Here is a 26,721-nt window from a genome sequence, read left to right as displayed (position 1 = left end):
AGGGTGTCGTCATCAATTTTTTTAGGGGGGGGATGAGCAAATAAATTTTGATAAAAAATTTACCATGCTTATGATAACTTTAAAATATCTCCAAGATTTCACAGTATTCGGTTCTGTAATTCCTGATTAAATCAATAAAATAAATTGACGCATTCATTAATTTTTTTGGGTCACCTGTATATGCAAATCGAAAAAATTTGAATGGAATGATAAATGACAAGAAGAGACTCACCATATTTTGTACATTTTAGATAGGATTTATTCAGCAAAATTTTGGAGTGACGTCATCAATTTGTTAGGGGGGAAGAGCAAATACATTTTGATAAAAAATTTACCATGCCTATGGTAACTTTAAAACATCTCCAAGATTTCAAAGCATTCGATTCTGTAATTCCTGATTAAATCAATAAAATAAATTGACGCATTCATTAATTTTTTTCAGTCACCCTGTATATGCAAATCGAAAAAATTTGAATGGAATGATAAATCACAAGAAGAGACTCACCATATTTTGTACATTTTAGATAGGATTTATTCAGCAAAATTTTGTGTTGACGTCATAAATTTTTTAGGAGGGACGACCAAATACATTTTGATCAAAAATTTACCATGCTTATGATAATTTTAAAACATCTTCAAGATTTCAAAGCATTCGCAAAAAATATGAATGGAGTGATATATCACAAGTACAGACGCATCATATTTTGTACATTTTAGATAGGATTTATTCGGAAAACTTTTGAGCTGACGTCATCAAGTTTTTGGAGGGGATAACCAAATATATTTTGACTAAAGATTTATGATGCTCTTTAGAGCCTTAAAACATCTGCAACATTTCAAAACATTCGGGTTAGCAGATTCAAAATTAAATTGCAAAATGTTGTTTTATAATTTTGATTTTTTTTCCAAAAATCTGGACGTTTCGGGTAAAACTCAATTCGGGGTCGTAAACTGCATGTGTAGGACTATGTTATTTTATACAATTTAAGACCCATTTACTATGTACAATTTTGAATTGACGTCATCGCATTAGTGGTGGGGATGATTAGACAAATTTTGGTTAGCGTTTTGTCATCTACATGATATTCCTAATATAAGTACAAAATTTCACAACAATCGGTCCGGTACTTTCGGAGATTATCTGTCTAATAAAAATCCGGGACGGCAGACAGACGGACAGACGAACAGACGGACAGACAGACGGAAATGGGAGAATTTCTTCGTCTTCTAGGGGTCATGAAAGATCGAGAAAACGTAAAAGTAGAGAGTCGGCCGACGGACTCGATTACAATACTTCCTTTGCTTACGCTCGGGAAGTAAAAAGGGTTGTTAGAACTAATGGATTTTTAAAACTACTGATGTTCCTGATTATAAAACCCAAACATTTCGTTAACACATTTATGATCATGCTTACGTGACCATTAAAATTAAATTGTCCATGAAAAGTTACTACAAAATCTTTTATAAGTGAAAAGCGGCTAAATGTCACAGCTGTAAGCAAATAAGATGGGATCCTATTTTCTTTGAATATGACATTATTCGGCATTTAGAAAAATTTAGAGTTAATTTATTTAGTTCGCACCAAAACATATATTTTATTGGCATTTTTTTACAGGAAGACAATCCTTATGTGTACAGATTCTAGTGATTGTTTGTACATGTTAATAACATCATTGGCAAAAAGTAAAAGTAAAAGCGGACCCAGGTTGGATCCCTGAAACACCTGATCCCAATACGTAGAACTCACATATTGATATCTGCCGTTTAAGTAAGATTAAAAAAAAAACACTAAAGCACGGTTGAATCCTAACAGGACAAATTTATTTAAAATAATACTGTGATCAATTGTGTCGAACGCCTCTGAAAAATCCGTGACGATAACGTCCACTTGTTCTATGAACAACAAGTAAGGTTAAAAACAGTAGAACGTTGCTCCATGAGTCCGTATTGAAAATTGGAAATATGGTGACGACAAAAAGTTTTTATGTGGGAGTACAAAGTCATTTCGAAAAATTGGAGAGGACAGAAATTGGTCTATATACTTTGTAGCACAGGGCATATGTGTGCTATTTTCCATACCTCCGGGAATGTAGGAGTCGAAAGGGATCAACTAAACAATATCATCAGGGGTATAATAAGAGAGCCTCTAACAAAAAAAAAAAACTAGGTATCCGATCGAACTCGGCGGTTAATTTATTTTTCAACGTTTTGATGACGCTTTCAAAATCATATTCAAAAATATTTATAACATTTACGTTAAGAAGGGATGCTGCATGGATATGATCCGTCGTACTAGGATTAAAAGTAAAAATACTACTAAAGTACAAAAATCTGGGTTTTCCCTTTCAACTGTCATTTGTCTGACCTCTGTTTATCATCCTCTGTACGTTAGAAGTGTCTTCAACATGTATTCTCCAATATTACAGAATCTATTACTTTCAAAGTTTATAAAATTAGCCGTAACATTAATTCTAAGATAATCTAACTTTATCCATTTATCTCCTCAAAAACTGATGACGTTATTTCAAGTACTTATTATTCAGTAAATCTTGCTTGAAATCCCTTTTAGAAATCTAATGACATCTACTCTGGTGATACCAGTGATGGCAGGTGTAGTCCAAAATCCGAAGAGGCTCTTATCCAGCATGTAGCGGTTTCCACCCACTAGATGATCCAATTCTTTTAAAAATTGCACACTGTTTATGACAAAATGATAATGGAACCCCGTGAGTCACTACCGACACATTTCACCTACTCTAAAATTAGTGAATCAAAACACTTCTTTAAATACAATAACAACCTAATTAGTAAGACCCTGTATATACTTATGTCTACCAAAACTTTGACGACTCCTTCGCAAACAAAATACAACATAAACTTTTCATGAAAATATACTTTTATTTTTAGGGCTTGCTGAACAGAATATTTCTTAAAAGTGGCACATAAACTGATTTATGTCGACTCTCTTAGGAACTAGTCATCTGGTTTTCCTAATATTCAAGGTATACAGTTTTTGTGAATGATGTCATCTCAAAAATTATTATTAGACATTTCGAAAACCCGCTGATGTGTATGTTGTGCTTTAAATGTTTTGTGTGAATTAACTTATTAACTAAGTAATTCTCTACTATGCTAACGCATATCGAGTGTTTTTTCTTTCATTTACCAATTTTACAACGGCCTTATTAATAATGGGATCAGTATGCAGTGCAAGCCAATTGTTTCCAAGTTGTTATTTCAATTAAAATTATTCATTCTATAAAGGGAAACAAATGCAGTTTTTGTTGCATAAAGATACTAACAAAAAAACAATATCTTTTAAGACAAAATAAGAACTTCTTTTCTACAACTTTGAACGCCTATAAATTCCTATCGTAATCATATGGAATCAGAACTGAATTATCTGTTTGTTGTAGTTTAAGTAAAACAATATACCTAGTATTCCATAAAAAAAAGTTGACGTCATTTCCGGTTTTTCCGGAAGTGATAATCAAAATGTGAGGTTGCAATCACATAGATCTTTTAAAATGATACAGTTTTTATTAATTTTCGCTGATATCGATTTCCAGTGAACACCCGACATATAAACAATTACCAAACAGTTCAACGATTTAAAAAACACTACATTTGAAATCTTACCTAAACAGATTGACCGCATCATTTTACGATTATATTTTTCAAACAAACGCTTCTAAATATAGTGCATTTTTAAGATAACTTTTTTATCAGTTACTGTTTTCCAATATATATTTGACAGCTCTTTGCCCAAATTCAATACCGATTTTATTCTTTCTTATAAAATTTCACTATGTTTCGAATAATTCTTGTGATTTTAGCTGCTGCTTGTCTTGCATTACCCCAAGCAGAGAAAGATTTGTATGCAGCAGAACCATGCTCGGACGAAAAGTGTCTGCCTCCTGATTGTAGATGTTCTTCCACTAACATTCCCAATGGACTCGAGCCAGCTCAAGTACCACAAGTAAGATTTTTTCGCTTTTTCTATATTCTAATCTAATTAATACTGTATCTGCAACTACCTACATGAAAAATTTGCACACTGATGTTGATAAATTTTCACAAATATTAGAGATGATGACAAAATAGTGTATCTCGAAGATAGGCTTCAAAAGAATAAAACAACAACAGACAAAAAATAACAATTGCGATTTACTTTCAGTTTGTCCATCTGACATTTGACGACGCCGTTCAAGAGCTTAACTACCAGGTTTATGCTTCACTCTTTTACAACCGAACTAACCCTGATGGATGTCCTATAACGGTAACTTTCTTCGTGTCTCATGATTATACGGATTACAGCAGAGTAAGTTTTATAAATAACTACAAACTACAAGCCCGGAAATGCATCGTCTAAATTTTTTGTAAAGGTTCACGATTTATACCTTAATTATCATGAAATTGCACTTCATTCCATCACAGATGAACCTGCGACTGATTATTGGCGAGATATTACGATCGACCAATTGAAACAAGAATTCGGAGACGAAAAAACGATAGTCTCTACATTTGCCAATATTCCACCAGAAGCAATAAAGGGAATGAGAATACCATTTCTACAATTATCTGGTTAGTAACAAAGACAATATTCAGCTCTATTAAAAACCAAGTAATTTAATCTGATTTAAAAATTAGGGAACAATACTTACCAACTGGGCAAAGACATAGGCTTGGAATGGGACAGTTCTTGGCCAACTCAAACTTTCAGAAACCCTGGACTCTGGCCATATACTCTTGACTATAAATCAACTCAAGACTGCCTATTAGGTTTCTGTCCAGAAGATTCAATCCCTGGTTTTTGGGTTGCTCCAGTGATCGACTGGACTGATCAACAAAACATTCTTTGCAGTATGGTGGACGCTTGCGTTAATATGTTAGTTACTAACAATTTAGATAAAAAACAAATTAGAAGGATTCTTTTAGTCCAGATGATGTCGACGGACTTGTACAATGGTATATTGACAACTTCAATGTTGAATACAACGGCAACAGAGCACCGATTGGATTCTATGTACATCAAGCATATTTCAACGCAAATCCTATCCATTTAGAAGCGTATACAAAGTTCGTAGATTATTTGCAAGGACTAGATGACGTTTATTTGGTACGTTCTATATACATTTAAATAAAATTATATTTAATTTGATATAATGTAGGTGAGTCCAAGCCAAAGTATTGACTGGATTAAGAATCCTACACCTCTTAGCGCGGGTGTTCGCGCAGAATGCCCTCAAATCGAAGATTTAGGCTGCAATAAGCAAACTTGTCAGTTTACAAAAGGAAACGAAACGAGATACATGACAATTTGTGGAGATTGTCCAGACGTCTACCCTTGGTTGGGTAATCCACTGGGTGAAGCTGAAGTATAAATTTTTTGAAACATTGTTAGCAAAAAAAAAAAACAAGTTATAACTAGTTTAAAGAAATAAATATATTGTATAAAATAAAACACAAACAACAAAACACAAAGAAGCACCATTTTTTTTATTTTATTTAAAAACATCTTCAATTATTCAGGTGCACTTTTTTTGCTAAAATTTTAAAATTTAAATACAATTATTATACTTCAACGAGTTGTACAATATTTTCCTTGCCTCTGATGTACCATTAAAACGATTCTAAGCAAACCAGCTTTACTTGGCAAAATTTTGACAGACATCACACTTTTGTTCAAATGAACAGATAAATCTTAATCAGCGCTTTATCGTCAACACAATAATCTCAAAATATATGTTTAATAAAATCACAAACAGACAGATGCTTATCATAACTGTAAACCATCTGCAAGATTTCAAAGCATTCGGTTTTGCAGATTCCAAATTAAATGTCAAAGTGTTGTTTCCTAATTTTCATTTTTTTACCAAAAATCTGAACGAATCGGGTAAGATCTCAATTCGGAGTCATAAACTACATGTGTAAGGCTATGTTATTTGATACAATTTAAAACCCATTTACTATGTGCAATTTTAAAGTGACGTCATCACATTGTTGGTGAGGACGATTAGACAAATTTTGGTTAGCGTTGCACCATCTGCATAATATTCCTAATATAAATACAAAATTTGACAACAATCGGCCCAGTATTTTTGGAGATTATCTGTCTAATAAAAATCCGGGACAGCAGACAGACGGACAAACGGAAACGGAGACCTATTTCTTCGTCCTCTAGGGGTCATGATAGGTCGAAAAAATGCAAAAGTAGAGAGTCGGCCGACGGACTCAATTACAATACTTCCTTTGCTTACGCTCGGGAGGTAAAAAGAAAAAAATATTTTTAAATGTGATTACAGAAGCATATTGTGAATATCTGATTAAAGGAAATTATGCTTCAAAAAATTAAATTAAAATCGTTATAATTTTTCGTTTCGTTTCATGACCTCGACAGTACGAAGAAAGCAGTCTCCTGTTTCCGTCTGTGTGTCTGAAACTGGTGCACCGATTGACTATGGGATTCTTATAACAGATGGACTTTATGCATAAAGTTAAAAAATTGTCAAGATGACTTTTATACAACGCCTTGGAAACAACTGTACATATATTTTATTTACACCACTTAAGTTTTTGAAGTATTTTAACTTTTTTTAAATTTTTCATTAATCTTTGACGTTTCTTAGGCTCTAACATTGTAAAAAAATAAATGCTCCCTGTTTTTGTTTGTTTGTCTGTCGTCCCCTCATTTTGACTTGGTTTATAATAGCTCTTATATGATATAAGATATATTAATTTTTTTGTGATATATATTCTTACAATTAGGCTGAAAATACAACTGCGTTGTAAAAGTATATTACCAAATTATTTAATATAAAATCTGATGTTAGATGTTGGCCTGATATTCAATTACATTTAAAATTTTTTAAAACGACGAACTCATATTTTTCAAAAATATAACATACACTAACACACTAACTTCTGTGTTCAACATCGTATTCAATGTTTTGGAATAAACAATTGATGAAAATTAATAAACACGAGTAAGATTTAACAATTAGCAAAATATCATACTTTCAAGGTTTTATTATTTTCTCTTTGTCCACGAAAATGACGCCCTGGGAAATAGATTTTGTATGTATATTAGAAATATCATGTAGATGGTTAAATACAAACACAAATTTGGCTAATCATTCCCACCAACAATTTGATGACGTCATTTTAATGAATGGCATTTTAAAATGATTTAAATGTTAGACAAAAATATACTCATATACTTGTAGTGTACGAATCCGCTTTCAATTTTTTCGCTAAATGTTCAAATTTCCCAAAAACATTTGCAAGGTATAATCACGTTTTATTCCCAACACGGTTTGTACGTCTCCGTGACGCAGTGGGTGTATCGGAGAGAACGGTGACTTGCGGTACTGCGATTGTAGGTTCGATGCCGAACTTGGTCCTTTCTTTTTTTTTCCTTGCATTGGCATAACGCTGTAACTACTTTTCTTTTGTGCTGTAACTAGAATTATCCAAGTTGATGACGTTTTCACAAATTTTTTAATGGTCAAATTAAGAACGAGTCACCCCATTTTCTCGAAAATGTGAAGAACACGCACGTTTTTATATAATAATGATACAATAATAATTCAGAACATTTTATTCGATTGTGGTTTAATTAATAATTTTAGTCCCGTTTTGAGAAGACAAAGTCATTCATACCAAACTAATTTCTACGTAACATTCTTTCGATGTATAAACATAAATAAACACTTGAGCTTCAGATGTTTATTACCTAGTACTGAAGGACAAGGGGTGTTATTTATGCCCTGCCTACATGACATTTTGTGGAGAGTGTAGCCTTGGTTGGGCAATCCACTGGGTGAAGCTGAAGTGTAAATTTATTTAAACATTTTTAGCAAAAAAAGACAAATTATAACAATCTACAGAAATAAATATAATGTATAAAATATGTAAAACACATTTTTTTAATATATTTTCTTCTTTAAAATCTTCATAATAAATCGAAAGAGTGAAACGACTTTGAAGAAAATAGCTGAGTGTAAAAATAAGTCCTTGAATCACATGCACATTTGTCAGTTTGTGACACAAAAATAAATCTTCTAACTGAATCGGTTTTGTTTTTGCTTCTTGTGGAAATTTTTCCTAGATTGCCTCGTTTAGTATACTGTTAGAATTTCACCGCGTACAAAATTCTACAGTCTATAGACGAGAATATAAAAAATCAAAATCATTACGTAAGAGCTACATATGGAAACTTTGTGTTATAAGTAAAGTAAATAAACAAATTAATGTTATTTATTTAGAAAATCATATTTTATTTTCAAAAAGAAAATATGCGAAAAAAACCCTAATGGAACAAACATCAAATATTCTGGGATATATAAAATTTAGGAAAGTTTTTCTGAACATTTTCCAAATAGTCGTGGAACAAGAGTAAAAGGGAAACCATATTAAACTGCGATATTCCAATCTGGATCTAGAGTAAGAATAAAAAATTGGTCTAAAGAGTTTAGACAGTACTTCCCTCGCTGTCGGAAACTTGACGACTGCATGCCTATTGTGTTTTTTTTTCTCATTACATTTTTGTAGTGGGAATTTAAAAAAAAATTGCGATGATCAACATTTTTGCAAGGACACGTATTTCAGTTGGGATAGATGTAGTGTAATACTAAGAATAAAATTATTATATTCTCAAATTTTCGGGAAAATGAATCGGGTCATTTTGAATATTGATTTGTAATAATCAATAAAATAACGAAACAATTTACTCACGTATCCGTATCAGAGGCAACTGAAAATCGTGTATGTAAAGTCGCGATCTTTTCTATAGAACCACTCCCTAGTGTAAATTTTCAAAATTTATTTGGTGTAAGTGACCTTGACGGGTTTCTGGGGGAAAACATATGTGTCAAAAATTTGACAGGTTAGATGGCCCCATTGTCAATGTAGATATTTTATTTTAATAAACAGATGAACAGAACATACAGTCTCCACGGGATACAGCGCGGCATAGCTGAGGGCAATCGAAACATTCGTGTTGTGCCAGTTTCGATTGCCATATCAACTACCGCTACCAACCGCGTTCGGCGTAAAGTACTAGATGACAGGGCTACCAACTTGACTTTTTATCGAGTGGTTCCGTAGAAATGACCGCTACTGTATAAACATTCTTAATTTAAGATGACAGGCGTAACAGCATACGTGAGAGTTAAACAGAGAAACTGTAAACAAAACGACCATCGGTTTTATTGCTTCGACTTCCGCTTATTATATAAAACATTGGGTTTTATTTTAATTCTTGACGGTGAAATTCACAATTGGTTGATTATAAACATGTCTATTTCACATTCGCGGAACCAAGTGAGCGCATAAAACAAATGCAGGTCTGTAATGTTAAAGTCGATGCAAATAAGCGTGCTACCCTTATGTTTCAACCGAGTTTTTCCTTTAACAAATTTTGTGTCTACCAAATTGGGTTGGTTGGGGTGTAATACTAATAATAAGTGTTGCCTTTAATTTAATCAATAAAATAAATTGACTTCATTAATTTTTTTGAACCACCTCTTAAGAAAATCTAAAAAATATGAATGGAATGATAAATCACAAGTACAAACTCATCATATTTTTTGCATTTTAGATAGGATTTATTCAGCAAAATTTAAGGGTGACGTCATCAATTTTTTTAGGAGGGATGAACAAATACATTTTGAACAAAAGTTTACCATGCTTATAATAACTTTAAAATATTACCAAGATTTCAAAGCATTCGGTTTTGTAATTCCTGATTAAACCGATAAAATAAATTCACGCCTTCATAAATTTTTTGAGTCACCCTGCATATGCAAATCCAAAAATATGAATGGAATGATAAATCACAAGTACAGACTCATCATATTTTGTACATTTTAGATACGATTTATTCGGCAAACTTTTGAGCTGACGTCATCAGTTTTTTGTAGAAGATAAATAAATATATTTTGACTAAAAATTTATTATGCTCTTTATAACCTTAAAACATCTGCAAGATTTCAAAGCATTCGGTTTTGTAGTTCCTGATTAAATCAATAAAATAAATTTACGCATTCATTAATTTTTTTGAGTCACCCTGTATATGCAAATCGAAAAAATTTGAATGGAATGATAAATCACAAGAAGAGACTCACCATATTTTGTACATTTTAGATAGGATTTATTCAGCAAAATTTTGTGGTGACGTCATAAATTTTTTAGGGGGGACGACCAAATACGTTTTGATCAAAAATTTACCATGCTTATGATAATTTTAAAATATCTTCAAAATTTCGAAGCATTCGGTTTTGTAGTTCCTGAGTAAATCAGTAAAATAAATTTACGCTTTCATTTATTTTCTTGAATCACCCTGTATATGCAAATCCAAAAAATATGAATGGAGTGATAGATCACAAGTACAGACTGATCATATTTTGTACATTTTAGATATGATTTATTCGGCAAATTTTCGAGGTGACGTCATCAAGTTTTTGGAGGGGATAAGCAAATATATTTTGACTAAACATTTATTATGCTCTTTATAACCTTAAAACATGTGCAAGATGTCAGAGCATTCCGTTTTGTAGTTCCTGATTAAATCAATAAAATATATTTACGCATTCATTAATTTTTTTGAGTCACTCTGTATATGCAAATCCAAAAAATATTAATGGAGTGATAAATGACAAGTACAGGCTCATCATATTTTGTACATTTTAGATATGATTTATTCGGCAAACTTTCGAGCTGACGTCATCAAGTTTTTGGAGGGGATAAGCAAATATATTTTGACTAAACATTTATTATGCTCTTTATGACCTTAAAACATCTGCAAGTTTTCAGAGCATTCGGTTTTGTAGTTCCTGATTAAATCAATAAAATATATTTACGCATTCATTAATTTTTTTGAGTCACCCTGTATGTGCAAATCCAAAAAATATGAATGGAGTGATAGATCACAAGTACAGACTCATCATATTTTGTACATTTTAGATATGATTTATTCCACAAACTTTTGAGCTGACGTCATCAAGTTTTTGGAGGGGATAAGCAAATATTTTTTGACTAAAGATTTATGATGCTCTTTATAGCCTTAAAACATCTGCAACATTTCAAAGCATTCTGGTTAGCAGATTAAAAATTAAATTTCAAAATGTTGTTTTATAATTTTGATTTTTTTTCCAAAAATCTGGACGTTTCGGGTGAAAAGTCGATTCAGAGTTGTAAACTACATGTGTAGGACTATGTTATTTTATACAATTGAAAACCCATTTACTATGTACAATTTTGAAGTGACGTCATCGCATTAGTGGTGGGGATGATTAGACAAATTTTGGTTAGCGTTTTACCATCTACATGATATTCTTAATATAAGTACAAAATTTCACAACAATCGGTCGAGTACTTTCGGAGATTATCTGTCTAATAAAAATCCGGGACGGCAGACGGACAGACAGACGGACGGACAGACGGACGGACAGACGGACAGACAGACGGAAATGGGAGACCTATTTCTTCGTCTTCTAGGGGTCATGAAAGATCGAGAAAACGTAAAAGTAGAGAGTCGGCCGACGGACTCGATTACAATACTTCCTTTGCTTACGCTCGGGAAGTAAAAAGAGTTTTTAGAACTAATGGATTTTTAAAAATACTGATGTTCCTGATTATAAAACCCAAACATTTCGTTGACAAATTTATGATCATGCTTATGTGATCATTAAAATTAAATTGTCCATCAAAAGTTACTACAAAATCTTTTATAACTGAAACAGGCTAAACGGATAAATATCACAGCTGTAAGCAAACAATATGGGATCCTATTTTCTTTGAATATGACATTATTCGGCATTTAGAAAAATTTAGAGATAATTTATTTAGTTCGCACCAAAGCATATATTTTTTTTGCATTTTTTTACAGGAAGACAATCCTTGTGTGTACAGATTCTAGTGAATGTTTGTACATGTTAATAACATCATTGGCAACAAGTAAAAATAACAGCGGACCCAGGTTGGATCCCTGCAACACCTGATCTCGATACATAAAGTCGCGATCTTTTCTATAGAACCACTCCCTAGTGTAAATTTTCAAAATTTGTTTGGTGTAAGTGACCTTGACGGGTTTCTGGGGGAAAACATATGTGTCAAAAATTTGACAAGTTAGATGGCCCCATTGTCAATGTAGATATTTTATTTTAATAAATAGATGAACAGAACATACAGTCTGCACGGGATACAGTGCGGCATAGCTGAGTGTAACCGAAACATTCGTGTTGTGCTAGTTTCGATTGCCATGTCAACTACCGCTACCAACCGCGTTCGGCGTAAAGTACTAGATGACAGGGCTACCAACTTGACTTTTTATCGAGTGGTTCCGTAGAAATGACCGCTACTGTAGAACTGAAATTTGAATCCAAATAGCTCACATACTGATATCTGCCGTTTAAGTAAGATTAAAAAAAATCACTAAAGCACGGTTGAATCCTAACAGGACAAATTTATTTAAAATAATACTGTGATCAATTTTGTCCTGTGTACAACAAGTAAGGTGTTTTTAACCGTAGAACGTTGCTCCATGAATCCGTGTTGAAAATTGGAAATATGATGACAACAAAAAGTTTCTATGTGGGAGTACAAAGTCATTTCGAAAAATTGGAGAGGACAGAAATTGGTCTATATACTTTGTAGTCCAGGGCATATGTGTGCTATTTTCCATACTTTCGGGAATGTACGAGTCGAAAGGGATCAGCTAAACAATATCCTCACGGATAAAATAAGCAAACAAGAGAGTCTGTAATAAAAAAACTAGGTATCTGATCGAAGCCAGCGGTTAATTTATTTTTCAACTTTTTTATGGCGGTTTCAAAATCATATTCAAAAATATTTGTTACATTTACATTAAGAAGGGATGCTGCATGGATATGATCCGTCGTACTAGGGATTAAAAGTAAAAATACGACTAAAGTACAAATATCTGTGTTTTCCCTTTCGACTGTCATTTGTTTGACGTCTATTTATCATCCTCTGTACGGTCGTGGACAGTGAATTGCGTTCACCCAATTTCTTTGACAGAAAAAAACTCTAAATTAGCCCTTAGATCTTTCTAACCTTTTTTTGTCATTTTGACATAAAGGGGCAAACATTTTTTTATACGATAACTAACACTAGTCCGCGGTAAGCCCAAAAGTGTAGCGACATCCCGTCTTGGAAAAGGGAGATTAGTTTACCTTCATTAAAATAACTAATCGATGGTAGGTTTAGGTTCTAAGCTAAATTAAATTTGACAATACTTACGTCAGTCATCATGACAATAAAGCACCGACTACAGTGAATTTTTGTGAATTCGCGTGAATTGTGTAAACGAAATTCACTGTCCGCGACTGTACATTAGAAGTGTCTTCAACATGTATTTTCCAATATTACAGAATCTATTACTTTCAAAGTTTATATGTTAGCCGCAACATTAATTCTAATATTTCTAATATAATCAAACTATACATTTATCTCCTCAAAAACTGATGACGTTATTTCAACTACTTATTATTCAGTAAATCTTGCTTGAAACCCCTTTTAGAAATCTAGTGACATCTACTCTGGTAATACCAGTGATGGCAAGTGTAGTCCAGAGTCCGGAGTCCGGGATGTAGCGGTTTCCACCCACTGGTTGATCCAAGTCATTTAAAATTTGCACACTGTTTGTGACAAAATGATAATGGAACCCAGTGAGTCACTACCGACACATTTCACCTACTCTAAAATTAGTGAATCAAAACACTTCTTTAAATACAATAACAACCTAATTAGTAAAACCCTTATGTCTACCAAAACTTTGACGACTCCTTCGCAAACAAAATACTAAATAAACTTTTCATGAAAATATACTTTTATTTTTAGGGCTCGCTGAACCGAATGTCTCTAAAAAGTAGTACAAAAACTGATTTATGTCGACTCTCTTAGGAACTAGTCATCTGGTTTTCCTAATATTCAAGATATACAGTTTTTGTGAATGATGTCATCTCAAAAATTATTATTAGACATTTCGAAAACCCGCTGATGGGTATGCCACATTTTTGTTGTGGTTTAAATATTTTGTGTGAAATAACTTATTAACTAAGTAATTCTCTGCTATGCTAACGCATATCGACTATTTTTTTTTTACCAATTTAACAACGGCGTTATTAATAATGGGGTCAGTATGCAGTACAAGCCAATTGTGCCAAGTTGTTATTTCAATTAAAATGATTCATTTTATAAAGGGTAAGAAATGCAGTCTTTTGCATAAAGATATTAACAAAAAAGCAATACATATGTTTTAAGACAAAATAATAAGAACTTCTTTTCTACAACTTTGAACGCTTATAAATTCATTTTGTAATCATATGAAATCAAAACAGAATTATCTGTTTGTTGTAGTTTAGTTAAAACAATGTATCTTAAATATACCTAGTATTCCATAAAAAAAATTGACATCATTTCCTGTTCTATCGGAAGTGATAATAAAAATGTGAGATTGCCATCACATAGATCTTTTAAAATGATACATTTTTTATTAATGTTCGCGTTGTCAGCTGTTATCGATTTCCAGTGAACACCTGATAAATATATAAACAATTACCAAACAGTTCAACGATTGAAAAAAGCACTACATTTGAAATCTTACCTAAACAGATTGACCGCATCATTTTACGATTATACATTTCAAACAAAAGCTTCTAAAGTGCATTTTTAAGATAATTTTTTTATCAGATACTATTTTCCCATATATATATTAGACAGCTCGTTCCCAAAATTCAGTACTGATTTAATTCTTAGTTGTAAAATTTCACTATGTTTCGAATAGTTTTCGTGACTTTAGTCGCTGCTTGTCTAGCATTACCCCAAGTAGACAAAGATTTGTATGCAGCAGAAGCGTGCACGGACGCGAAGTGTTCGTCACCGGATTGTAAATGTTCTTCCACTAACATTCCCAATGGACTCGAGCCAGCTCAAGTTCCACAAGTGAGATTTTTTTAGTTTTTCTATATTCTAATTTAATACCTGTATCTGCAACTCCCTACATGAAAAATGTGCACACTAATATCAGTAAATTTTCGCAAATATTAGAAATGATGACAAAATGGTGTATCTCGAAGAAAATGTTTTCAAAAGAATAAAACAGCAACAGACACAAACTAACAATAGCGAACTACTTTCAGTTTGTGCATCTGACATTTGACGACGCCGTTCAAGAGCTTAACTACCATGTTTATGATGCACTCTTTGCCAATCGAACTAACCCTGATGGATGTCCTATAACCGTAACTTTCTTCTTGTCTCATGATTATACAGATTACAGCAGAGTAAGTTTTATAAATAACTACAAACTACAAGTCCGAAAGTACATCGCCTAAATTTTTCATAAAGGTTCACGATTTATACGTTAATTATCATGAAATTGCACTTCATTCCATCACACATGAACCTTCCACTGATTATTGGCGAAATATTACGATCGACCAATTGAACCAAGAATTCGGAGACGAAAAAACGATAGTCACTACATTTGCCAATATTCCAGCAGAAGCAATAAAGGGCATGAGAATACCATTTCTACAATTATCTGGTTAGTAACAAAGGCAATATCTAATTCTATTAAAAAATAAGTGATTTAATCTGATTTAAAAATTAGGTGACAATTCTTTCCAACTGGGCAAAGACATAGGCCTGGAATGGGACTGTTCTTGGCCAACTCAAACTTTCAGAAACCCTGGACTCTGGCCATATACTCTTGACTATAAATCAACTCAGGATTGCGAAGTAGGTCCCTGTCCAGAAGATTCAATTCCTGGTTTTTGGGTTGCTCCAATGATTGACTGGACTGATCAACAAAACATTGTTTGTAGTATGGTGGACGCTTGCGTTAATATGTTAGTTACTAACAATTTAGATAAAAAACAAATTAAAAGGATTGTTTTAGTCCAGAGGATGCCGACGGACTTGCACAATGGTATATTGACAACTTTAATGTTGAATACAACGGCAACAGAGCACCGATCGGTTTCTATGTACATCAAGCATATTTCAACGCAAACCCTATTCATTTAGAAGCTTATACAAAGTTCGTAGATTATTTGCAAACACTAAATGACGTTTACTTGGTACGTTTTATACACATTAAACAAAATTATGTTTAATTTGATACAATGTAGGTGAGTCCAAGCCAAACTATTGAGTGGGTTAAGAATCCTACACCTCTTAGTGCGGGTGTTCGCGCAGAATGCCCTCAGATCGAAGATTTAGGCTGCAGTAAGCAAACTTGTCAACTTGCAAAAGGTGAAGAAATGAGATACATGACACTTTGTGGAGAGTGTCCAGACGTGTACCCTTGGTTAGGTAATCCACTGGGTGAAGCTGAAGTGTAAATTTATTGAAATCTTGTTAGCAAAAAAAAAACAAATTATAACTATTTAAAGAAATAAATATATTGTATAAAATAAAACACAATGAAGCCCCATTTTTTATTTTGTTTAAAAACAACTTCACTTATTCAGGTGTACTTTTTTTCTAAAATTTTGAAATTTAAATACAATTCTTATACTTCAACGAGTTGTACAATATTTCCCTTGCCTGTGATGTACCATTAAAACGATTCTAAGCAAACCAGCTCTACTTGGCAAAATATTGACAGACATCACATTTTTGTCCAAATGAACAGACAAATATTAATCAGCGCTTTATCGTCTAGACAATAATCTCAAGTATATGTCTAATATAATCACCAACAGGTAGATGACAAACTAAAATAGACAAATAGATAGAAGACATGCAGGGAGAAGTTGATATTTTATATTCTACAAACTATGAAACATTGAGGATAAAGAAAACTAGACATTAGTAAAGTAACCCTATTATATATAGTTTCTTAGCTCAGCAAATTAATGAGGACGACATCTGGTGAGTGGCGAGTATCCCAGAAACTGAAGATATGTCCATCAGTTGCCCAAAATACACGAGTAGAATCTGTTGTTAGTATCAAGAAATGATAGTCGACTTGGAAGATATTAATAAAAGTTACAAAACTGGTAATAGTTACTGGTCTTGATAAAAGCAACCTCTAAACAGAAGAGAACGCCTTTTGCTAAATATTATGCAACGAGGACTTTAAGATTAATAGATTTTTGCATGCAAAATAGGTTAGCTATATAAAATTGGTTTCATTAATATAAAAACTGTATATCACAATCGAACGAAGCTACACATAAACTGCAAAAACAGAAGTAAGGGAAAAGTGTGTTTTAGCAGAAGAAGAGGAACTATGGTAGAGACGAAATGAGTTACAAGAAGCAGAGCTAGAAGAACAAGGACAAATATTTAAAACAAGCGTAATACTTAAAAACTCCCGACAAAAAAATTAGCCTTTAAAAATTGAATAGAAAACATTAACTGAAATGCCTTTAGCTTCGGTTAACTCACACACCCTCATTAATATCTCTGCCAAACCCTATTATAAATTTTCGATGATGGTATGACGGCAGTTTTTGATCCAAAAGAACATGGTGCGTTTTTAACATATGGCTTTATAAGAAGAATATGAATCTCCCAATTTCGGAAAAATCTTTTCATGGAGTTCTTTTCAATTTTGAGGTGACGTCACATTATTGGTGGAATGGTGGGGATGATTAGATAAAGAATTAGACAAAGTTTGGTTAGTGTTTTACCATCTTCATAATATTCATAAATAATACACATATAAGATTTGACAATAATCGGTCCAATAGTTTCGGAGATTATCTGTCTAACGTCACGGACGGCAAACAGACAAACAGACGGAAACGGGAGCCTCATTTTTTCGTACTTGAGAATTCATGATCTATCAAGAAAATACGAAACTAACCAGTCCCAGTTCAAGCTGCTTTTTAGTAAACTTACGTAATTTAACCGAGTGAATTAGATCAAATTAAATCATCTTGTTAGGAGATTCAGGTTTTATGTTATTACTTCTTGGCTGGTAACACATGATAGAAATTCAAAAAGCCCTGTGGAAGAATTTTTACCAAAGTACACAAGAGAAATAGAATCGTCGTTAAAAGATGTTTAAGAAAATTAGAAAAACGTTTTCTAATTTTAAAGAATGTTGTCAAAGTTCGTTTAGACAGGATGCCAAACATAACAGTTTCATGTTTTTTGTTTTGCATGTCTCCAAATTGAGGCGCTGGGCGGAATAATCACCCAACCTGTGAAACAAAAGCGTTGCGAATTACAAGTTTAGTGACTAAATAAAATAAAAAGAAAACTTTATACGAAATTGAATTTTATTGTTAGGAATACTTAGAAATTAAGGTATGGCAATGTAATTTTGTTAGTATGTTTTATATATAATCGTTACTAAACTTTGCTCCATACCCTAGAGGTAAGAGTACATCGTTTGCCAAAATCAGTCTTATCTTAACAAGTACTAGCCCCGCCCACCCGCCCTGTATTTTTTTAAAGAGTACATATATCATTTGCCAAAATCAGTCGTATCTTAGGATGTACTATTGTGTTCATATTTTATATAGGTTTGGTTAAAATTATTAAAATTGTACTTAAAACCGTATCTAAAATGTTTGAAACCTTAATAGTTGTGTTTGTATTACCTATAAAAATAAATAATGGGTATACCGAATAACGACCTAAAGTAAAGTAATATTTTATTTTTTTATTTAACGGCTACTGTTAAATATAAAACTTTGATTATTTGAAAATATTGTTAATTTTTTCGCTCACAATGTCCACATAAAATAACATTGATAAGTTACATATAAAAGAAATTAAACAGTTTTTTGTGTTTATTGAAAAATAAGCTATTTTCAGTAGGTGGTTATTCGATCCATTGCCTCAATTTTTAAATGATAAAAATTATTTTTCGAACATTTTACTTGAAGAAGACAACGACAATAAAACTCCAGGCATACAACGTAGGTATGAATTTATTTTTTATTAAGCTTTTCTATATGTTTATTGTTGTTGCTGAGTATTGTTGAGTCTTTGTCATTTCGTCATTTGTTGATAAAAGGTTTGTTTCGTCCGTTTTCGGTAAAGATTCAGCTGACTTTTTGTTTTTTTGGTGGCGGTGGTCGAGGCGGTTGTGGTACAACATTTATCTTCTTCAATGATGAATACTGCACATGATAATGATACTATAATAGCTTATATTAGTATATAGTCACATTATTAATACAAAAAACTTGGAATTCTGTGTAATTTGGAAAACTTTTTTTGTTTCTTATATTTGTCGGTTGTGATTGTTTAACAAAAAGAATCATTTTTTTAACAGAGTGTTATCAATTTTTACTTCCCGAGCGTAAGCAAAGGAAGTATTGTAATCGAGTCCGTCGGCCGACCCTCTACTTTTACATTTTCTCGACCTTTCATTATCCCTAGAGGACGAAGAAATAGGTCTCCCGTTTCCGTCTGTGTGTCCGTCTGTCTGCCGTGCCGGATTTTTGTTAGAGAGATAATCTCAGAAAGTACTGGGCCGATTGTTGTGAATGTTTAATTTGGAATCTGCAAAACCGAATGCTTTGAAATCTTGCAGATGGTTTACAGTTATGATAATCGTGATTAATTTTTAATCAAAATATATTTACTCATCCGCTCCAAAAAATTGAATACGTCAGGATTTGTGGCACTGTACTTAGGAGGCGAGGGAAGTCCTGTCGGAATAACTTTCGACGAATTTTTCTTACTTATTCTGTTCCAAAGAATCAAGAACCTCAAACTCTTCTTGATGACAGAATAATTCATTGTATGGAATACAATACGTATTTAGTTGTCCGATTTATAGCAATGTAGTTTTATAAAAATTCAAGTATTTACTGGAAAACCAGAAGTATTTACTTGGTACTAAAATTTCAGTAAGTACTTCTACTTTTAATATTTACTGATAAGTATTTGCTTTTGCTTACAGCTTTTACTTTTTAGTTAACACTTAATTTTATGCATAGCAGCCAATGAAATATTATTAAAGAATAAAAGAAGATCTTAAATCGTCAAAATCATGGTATAAAAGAGATTCATTGCTATATACAATGTTTTCTAAATATAGAGTAAGATCAGGTTTTCAAACCGTTCAGTAATAACAACAGGCTATTCATTTATTTCCAGTAGGTATTCTCACCTTTATATTATATATTAATTTTGCCGTTTATACCAAAATACAGACAAACGTAACATATCAACACTTTCACATTCCCAAATGTGAAATACAGCTCAAACCTAAACAACAACGATTTTCTATACAAATCATGCCCAGGATAGATACATAAAATCACTATTAGATAATTATATTAAAATTTATCAGTTAGTATCTTCAGATATACCTACACAAAAAGCAAACTATTTTTTAGATAAGAAACTATATAAAAGATACAAATGGATTTGTTAAACTTATACTTAGTTTTTGTATTCAGTGTTGTGCATTAACAAAATATTAAGTAAGTATCTATACATAATTTCTGCTTTTAGGCACATATTCCCACGTCTATTCAATTTAATAATCGTCAATATTACCGTGTAATTAAATTTTATATAAAATGTTGTTGATGTGTTGATCATTTGAAGGCAAATATTGTGTTTTAAAAAATGTAGAATTGGTTGTTTACGACTAACGACTTATTCACTACTTCCAAAGTTTTTTTTTGCAAAACTTACTGAAAAATATCTGACAGCACAAATCACAGAAAACATATTCGAACTCACATTTTTCCCAAGTTACTTTTTAAATATTTTGGGTGTACTAGTATATGGCTACTAGTAAAGTTAATTTTTAACAAATGCATTAATTATAATTAGTTTACGTTATTCTCACAGTTTTCTTTAAATTATCTTAAACAAATATCACTGGCATCAATCTAGCATTGTTTCAATTTGTTAAATCGATTAATTTGATATTTATCACGGAAAAAAATGCGTAATGTGCAACTCAATGCAATCAGGTAGACACTATAGATAAGACAATCACTGCAACAATCTCGCGTAATGAGTATAACAAAATGTTGTCTGTATGCATCTTCATACAATACTTAAATCATGAAAAATAGAAGATTTACTATTTATTTCTGGATATAATTAAGATTATTCCATAAACTATTGAACCAAACCTAAGAAAACAGATTCCTATTTAATAAAGAGAATGTCTTTTTTAGCATGAAAGTAATACTAATAACAGCTATACTGATTGGTGTTGCTACAGCAGCACCAGATAATTCGCGAGCTGCAGATCCTTGTACTGCAAGCAAATGTACGCCTCCTGACTGTAGATGCCCTTCAACCACACCTCCAGGAGATCTTGAGACGAGCCAAATTCCACAGGTATTCATTTCATAATGCCTAAACACTCTAAAAAATGTTAGAATTTTTCCGACAATCATTAATATATATTTTGTATTTCAGTTTGTATTTTTCACATTTGATGACGCCATACAGATAGCAAATTATGATATTTACACGGACTTGTTCTACAACAAAACTAATCCTGATGGATGTCCCGTTGCAGCGACGTTCTTCATGTCTCATGAATACACGGACTACACAAAAGTTAGTCATTAGATTGATGATAAATATATCTGGTGCTAATACGATTTTTACAGACACATGACTTGTATGTTCACGGTCACGAAATAGCTCTGCATTCCATCACACATGAAGCACTAACCGACTATTGGAAAGAAATTTCTCTAGACGATTTGAGAAAAGAATTTGGAGGCGAAAAAACGTTAATTGCAAAGTTTGCAAATATTCCGGAGGAAGCAATTAAAGGCATGAGATTACCATTTTTGCAACTTTCTGGTAATTAATAATAATATATACATTTTATTGAAAGCACGTTTAATCAAACTCAAATTGCAGGAGACAATAGTTTTGAAGTTGGTAAAGAAATAGGTCTGGTATATGACTGTTCGTGGCCAACCCAAACTTTCAGAAATCCTGGACTTTGGCCCTACACTCTTGATTACAAATCGAATCAAGATTGTTCCATTGGACCTTGTCCAGAAGATTCAATTCCTGGTTTTTGGGTTGTTCCAATGATAGACTGGACTGACCAAGGAAATAATGTTTGTAGTATGGTAGACGCTTGCGTAAATATGTAAGTAATCTTGTGTTAGCTATAATCTTAAAACATACTCCTATATGAACATACAGTCCTGAAGACGATGCAGATGCTTTATCACAATGGTTTATTGACAACTTTAATATACAGTATAATGGCAACAGAGCTCCATTTGGATTCTATGTCCACGCTGCATATTTCAACGTAAATCCTCTCCGTTTAGACGCTTACAAGAAATTTGTAGATTACCTGCAAGGCTTAGATGACGTCTTTTTGGTAAGAAAAAGCTACAAATGTTTGAATTTCCGTCACAATATGTTGCCGTCCTTAGGTAACCCCAAATCAAGCCATTCAGTGGATTCAGAATCCAGTTGCTATTGGTGCAGCTGGTTGGCCGGAGTGTCCAACTGTAGAAGACGCGGGTTGTACACCCTTAACATGTGCACTCGAAAAGGTTGATGAAGAAAATCCTATATACATGACATTTTGCGGATCTGAGTGTCCTGCAGCTTATCCTTGGTTGGATAATCCTACGGGTGAATGATTCTAAATTACAAAATGTATGTGTTTTTCACCTTAAGAATTGAATTTAAAAACTGTAAAATAAATTCTGGTGATTTTTATCATTACCAACACGTACCCCACTTCCAGTTACTAACAGAAAGAGAAATATTACAACTTCTACTCTTTCTCTTTTGTAGAAAAAAAATATTTTGTAATAGTTGTTAAATGACCTTCTTTGAAAAACAAACGATATTCATTTTATCAGTGTTATCGATTAGATGATACTTGAACACAGAATGTTGCCTGATTATAATAAAAGATTTGAAAATTTACAAAGAAGAAGACAAAAAATTATTTTTCGGAACACTTAAGCAGCTAAAAAAAGAATGGAATATTATATAAATATGATCAACATAAAAGATAGTGTTGGAAACATAATTAATACTGATGAATAAAAATTGACACGATATGATCTAGAAGAACAGGAAGAGCATGAGGAACAGAATGAATCACAGAAAATCAAAACAATATAACAAAAAAGCACTTGGACGAGATAATAATAAAACTCCTAAAATGATAAAATAAATATATGAGAGAAAAAGGAAGAGAACAATTAAACAAAGGATCGATTATTGCAATAAACACAGGAGTATCATATTAAAAAGGAAAGAACAATAAGAAAAAAAAATAAAACCATTACAGAAGACACTTAATGCACTTTTAAAAGGGGAAGAAATCCACAAGATCTAATAATATTAAACCAGCAAAAAAATTACAAACAAGAAGAATGAGAAATATACTTGTCTTAAATAAAGGGACAATAAAAATGATAAAAGAATTTAAAACAAAAATGGGGGTAAAACAGAGATGTGTGCTAAATCCACTCTTGTACATACTCAATAGTTTTGGACGAAACATAAAGGAAGCCAAGAAAATAATGATAAAACTAAAAATGGGATACTGGCCACTGCAACCTATCTGAATGAACTAATGTCTGCAGATGACATACCCATAATAGCAAAAACACCAGAAGAACTACAAAGTAACTTAAAAATCTTAGAATGAGAAATATCAAATATAAATATAGAGATAAACTTCGCAAGAACCAAAATTAATTACAATTTCAAAGGAAAAGACAACATAAAACTCCAAAAAAGTATTGGAACAACTGCAAAGTTACAAACATTTGGGAACAAAAATACAAAGCAAAAAAAACGCGATCAAGAAATAAATACAAGGGTAAGGTAAATAATAAAAATGTTTAACAAGATGGGAACAACATTCCCTGAAAAAAGGAAACACCCAAACAAATGGAAATAGAAGTAGTAGAAAAAGTAGGTACGTAGTAAAATTTTTCTTGAAATACAGTGTTGTTTATTACATCTTCAAAAAATTACTCAATAAATGTTTATCAAAAAATATGCTTTGAGGTGAGATCCTCCTAGTCTCCTAACATGGTTTGAGTTTTTACGACTGCTTATCAGAAAATATTCAATAATAATTAATGTATGAATCGATTTAAATATTATTCATTTTCTCAGAAACATTTCGTGTAATAAAATTTAGTAATTTCAAAAATGACCCATATAATTTACCTGCCATTCATGAAATAGAACATCATAACAGTATCCGTATTAGATATATATATATATAGAGAAATTTACATATTCTTTATCCTTACAAAATGTGAATAATGAATATTCATAATAGATACTTTCTCCCATGCATGGGGAATTAGTTGGCTTCATGGGCAAGGGTAATTTTATCTAAATAAGTTTGGAAATATTTATTTCTGCTTTTGACGGAAAACCGCAAACTACGTTTCCGAATAAAGAAAATTCTAAAGAAAAATCGTGTAAGTTATATTATAAAAAAAATCGTAATACAGTACCAGTTGCACATAATAAATAAAATTAACAGTTACATAGTAACAATACAAGGTTGAATGCTTGAAATTTACAAAAATTACCAATTTAATCACGAACAAAATTTTTAGCAACAAAACACTTTTCTGCAGTTGAATATTTTTTGACGACTTCCTCAGTTACAGCTTTGCACATCAGTAACTCCTTCACACTATATTCCATTTGGTTTGATTTATGTAAAAACATATCGCTAACTATTAAATGACCACCAACGTAATTTAAAAAAGAACTTGTCTCTAAATCATATTTTGTCAGAACCAAATATAGCGATATGCAAGCCAGAATTGATGGTTTTGATGACGAAAAATCCAACAGCAAAGAAAACACTTCCAACAGAAACATAGCACTATATCGAACTTTCTAAAAACAATACATAAAATCGTACTAAATGCATTGCATTTACCAAAGAACTCACCAAATTGTTCTCTAATTTTTCTCTGTGTAAATAATAGAACAAAAAAGATAATGGCTCTTCAAAATTTGTCTCGAATTTTAATGCTGTCAAGACTTCTTTTTCGGCAGAAAGAAACTGTTGGCGAGTGAATTTTCCACTACACAAAGAAATTAATTTCGGAATCTGGAAAGGTGTTTAGAAAATTATGTGCGTTATAATTATTGATTTATATACACCTGTATAAAATGAACATCAAAATTCTTATTAGCAATCCATAAGCATGTTACTCCCATTAAAGAATATCTGTTGGCAGCAATGTTTGTAGAAAGTATCACGTAGTCAAACATACGTATTCCAGTAAAAAGTGTAGTTTCTGTTAGTCTTAGTACTCGCTGAAAAATATGGTCATCGTAAAAATTAATAAATTTTGCTTTTCTTACTTGCACATTGATTAACCAGTTGACAACAATCATCCTGTACTTAACATCAGACACTTTCTTTAAAAGATCCTTTCGAAGAACAAAAGATTTCTCTCTCTCGAGCATGTATTTATAATTCTCCTACAAAACCCATACATTTCGAATGAACAGTTTAAAAAAATTGAATCTATTACCCCGAAATAGTCATTATCATATAGACAATCTTTGTAAAAATCTTCCTCGGCTAAGAACAGAAACAGATTAATTAGATTTAATTTTTTTGTCTAGAAAATTTGTGTTTCATCACTTACTACAACTTCTATGCCTGCTGTTACGCCTTCTAACAACTGTTATTTTTCGTCGTGGTTTTTCAACTTCCGTGTTTTCACGAGATGGAAGAGTAATTTTTATTTGTACTGGCAATTGTTGCGCAATTTTCATTTCTACCTTTGGCTGCGGCTTAGTAGAAGAATGATCAACATCCTTACTTTCAGGAAAATATTTGAAATAATGATTTTCGCCTTCTACAAACACTTCATCTTCATTGCTAATAATGTCGCCATTACTTTGATGTTCTGTAATGTTTCGTGACTCCAAGTAATAGTTTATTTTTGTTTCTGCAGTACTAGATGACTTCGAGCGCACATAAACTTCACTTTTTTTCACTTTAAGAACTCTGTAAGAGGATTTACGAACCTTAATATTGTTAGAAGCTTGATTTGCCTGGAATTTATTTGGGCAAATTTCTCGTAGTGGATCTCGTGAGCCTGCAGAAGGAGCACCAAATTTTACGTGTACTTTTTTTAATGGTCCATTTTCTTTAATTAATGGGCAGGATTTTGGATTTTCTTTGTCCATCGTTATTGGATAACACTCTTTATAATACCAAATACGACTACGTGGTAACTGGATTTGAGTAGTACAAGAGATATTCGAAACCGTGATAACTTTTTGCGCAACTTTTTATCTGTTGGAAAAACTTGCGACTGTGAACGTATATTTTTCAAGGTTTCAAGGAAAATTATTATATTACTACACGATTCGTTGTGTTAACGAACATTACGAAGCTTCAAGTAAAAAAACATTTTGAATGACATTAATACAAAATTTCCAGTAAAAATCGACATACAAATATTTTTTCTCATACAAACTTTGTCACCCCTTTCCTTTCATCTTCTTAGGGGTGGAATCTCGAAAAAATCTGAAATCCGTGTTTCATCTATTGTATTGAAAAGTATTAATACCAAGTTCCACGTAAAAATTTACAGTAGAAATAGTTTCCCATACAAACTTATGCACCACCTTTTACCCCCTTAAGGGTTGAATCTCGGAAAATGCTTAAATACGTGTTTCATTATTTGTGTTGAAAAGCATTAATACCAAGTTCTACGTAAAAATTTAAATTTGGAATAGAAAATTTTTTCCCACACATAGTTAGCC

At 32.2% G+C, this 26,721-nt stretch overlaps 4 protein-coding genes across 4 annotated transcripts; 3 read left to right on the top strand and 1 right to left on the bottom strand.

The window, feature by feature from the left end:
• Positions 1-3,754: 3,754 nt before the first annotated feature.
• LOC135128451 (chitin deacetylase 8-like) lies at positions 3,755-5,487 on the top strand. The gene is made up of 6 exons (XM_064055360.1): positions 3,755-3,979; positions 4,178-4,321; positions 4,386-4,584; positions 4,651-4,888; positions 4,939-5,119; positions 5,172-5,487. Exons 1-6 carry the CDS (start codon positions 3,809-3,811, stop codon positions 5,382-5,384), a joined length of 1,146 nt encoding a protein of 381 aa, XP_063911430.1. The 5' UTR covers positions 3,755-3,808; the 3' UTR covers positions 5,385-5,487.
• Positions 5,488-14,749: 9,262 nt separating this feature from the next.
• Positions 14,750-16,452, top strand: LOC135128450 (chitin deacetylase 7-like). Its single transcript, XM_064055359.1, has 6 exons — positions 14,750-14,967; positions 15,165-15,308; positions 15,373-15,571; positions 15,638-15,875; positions 15,926-16,106; positions 16,158-16,452. Exons 1-6 carry the CDS (start codon positions 14,797-14,799, stop codon positions 16,368-16,370), a joined length of 1,146 nt encoding a protein of 381 aa, XP_063911429.1. The 5' UTR covers positions 14,750-14,796; the 3' UTR covers positions 16,371-16,452.
• Positions 16,453-21,098: 4,646 nt separating this feature from the next.
• On the top strand, positions 21,099-22,678 carry LOC135128448 (chitin deacetylase 7-like). Its single transcript, XM_064055358.1, has 6 exons — positions 21,099-21,300; positions 21,382-21,525; positions 21,579-21,777; positions 21,838-22,075; positions 22,132-22,315; positions 22,371-22,678. Exons 1-6 carry the CDS (start codon positions 21,136-21,138, stop codon positions 22,581-22,583), a joined length of 1,143 nt encoding a protein of 380 aa, XP_063911428.1. The 5' UTR covers positions 21,099-21,135; the 3' UTR covers positions 22,584-22,678.
• A 2,402-nt stretch (positions 22,679-25,080) lies between these two features.
• Positions 25,081-26,139, bottom strand: LOC135128240 (uncharacterized). Its single transcript, XM_064055138.1, has 4 exons — positions 25,593-26,139; positions 25,476-25,525; positions 25,303-25,422; positions 25,081-25,254 (listed from the first exon to the last, which is right to left on the bottom strand). The coding sequence occupies exons 1-4, from the start codon at positions 26,137-26,139 to the stop codon at positions 25,081-25,083; spliced, it is 891 nt and encodes a 296-aa protein (XP_063911208.1).
• Between the last annotated feature and the right edge of the window lie 582 nt (positions 26,140-26,721).

This window comes from Zophobas morio, unplaced genomic scaffold (genome assembly GCF_036711695.1).
Source record: "Zophobas morio isolate AGI-343-1 ecotype UQ-CSIRO unplaced genomic scaffold, CSIRO_AGI_Zmor_V1 ptg000012l, whole genome shotgun sequence".
NCBI classification, from domain to species: domain Eukaryota; kingdom Metazoa; phylum Arthropoda; class Insecta; order Coleoptera; family Tenebrionidae; genus Zophobas; species Zophobas morio.
Note: the sequence above shows the minus strand (reverse complement) of the source record. Positions and strands in the feature narration are given on the sequence as shown.

Coding starts and splice junctions, on each gene's coding strand:
- LOC135128451 (XM_064055360.1), top strand. CDS start 3,809: ATGTTTCGAATAATTCTTGTGATTTTAGCTGCTGCTTGTCTTGCATTA. Junction 3,980..4,177: donor AGCCAGCTCAAGTACCACAA/GTAAGATTTTTT, acceptor ATTTACTTTCAG/TTTGTCCATCTGACATTTGA. Junction 5,120..5,171: donor GACTAGATGACGTTTATTTG/GTACGTTCTATA, acceptor GATATAATGTAG/GTGAGTCCAAGCCAAAGTAT.
- LOC135128450 (XM_064055359.1), top strand. CDS start 14,797: ATGTTTCGAATAGTTTTCGTGACTTTAGTCGCTGCTTGTCTAGCATTA. Junction 15,309..15,372: donor ATTATACAGATTACAGCAGA/GTAAGTTTTATA, acceptor TTTTTCATAAAG/GTTCACGATTTATACGTTAA. Junction 15,876..15,925: donor GTGGACGCTTGCGTTAATAT/GTTAGTTACTAA, acceptor GGATTGTTTTAG/TCCAGAGGATGCCGACGGAC.
- LOC135128448 (XM_064055358.1), top strand. CDS start 21,136: ATGAAAGTAATACTAATAACAGCTATACTGATTGGTGTTGCTACAGCA. Junction 21,778..21,837: donor ACCATTTTTGCAACTTTCTG/GTAATTAATAAT, acceptor CTCAAATTGCAG/GAGACAATAGTTTTGAAGTT. Junction 22,076..22,131: donor GTAGACGCTTGCGTAAATAT/GTAAGTAATCTT, acceptor ATGAACATACAG/TCCTGAAGACGATGCAGATG.
- LOC135128240 (XM_064055138.1), bottom strand. CDS start 26,139: ATGGACAAAGAAAATCCAAAATCCTGCCCATTAATTAAAGAAAATGGA. Junction 25,423..25,475: donor ATGATAATGACTATTTCGGG/GTAATAGATTCA, acceptor TGGGTTTTGTAG/GAGAATTATAAATACATGCT. Junction 25,255..25,302: donor ACTGGTTAATCAATGTGCAA/GTAAGAAAAGCA, acceptor CATATTTTTCAG/CGAGTACTAAGACTAACAGA.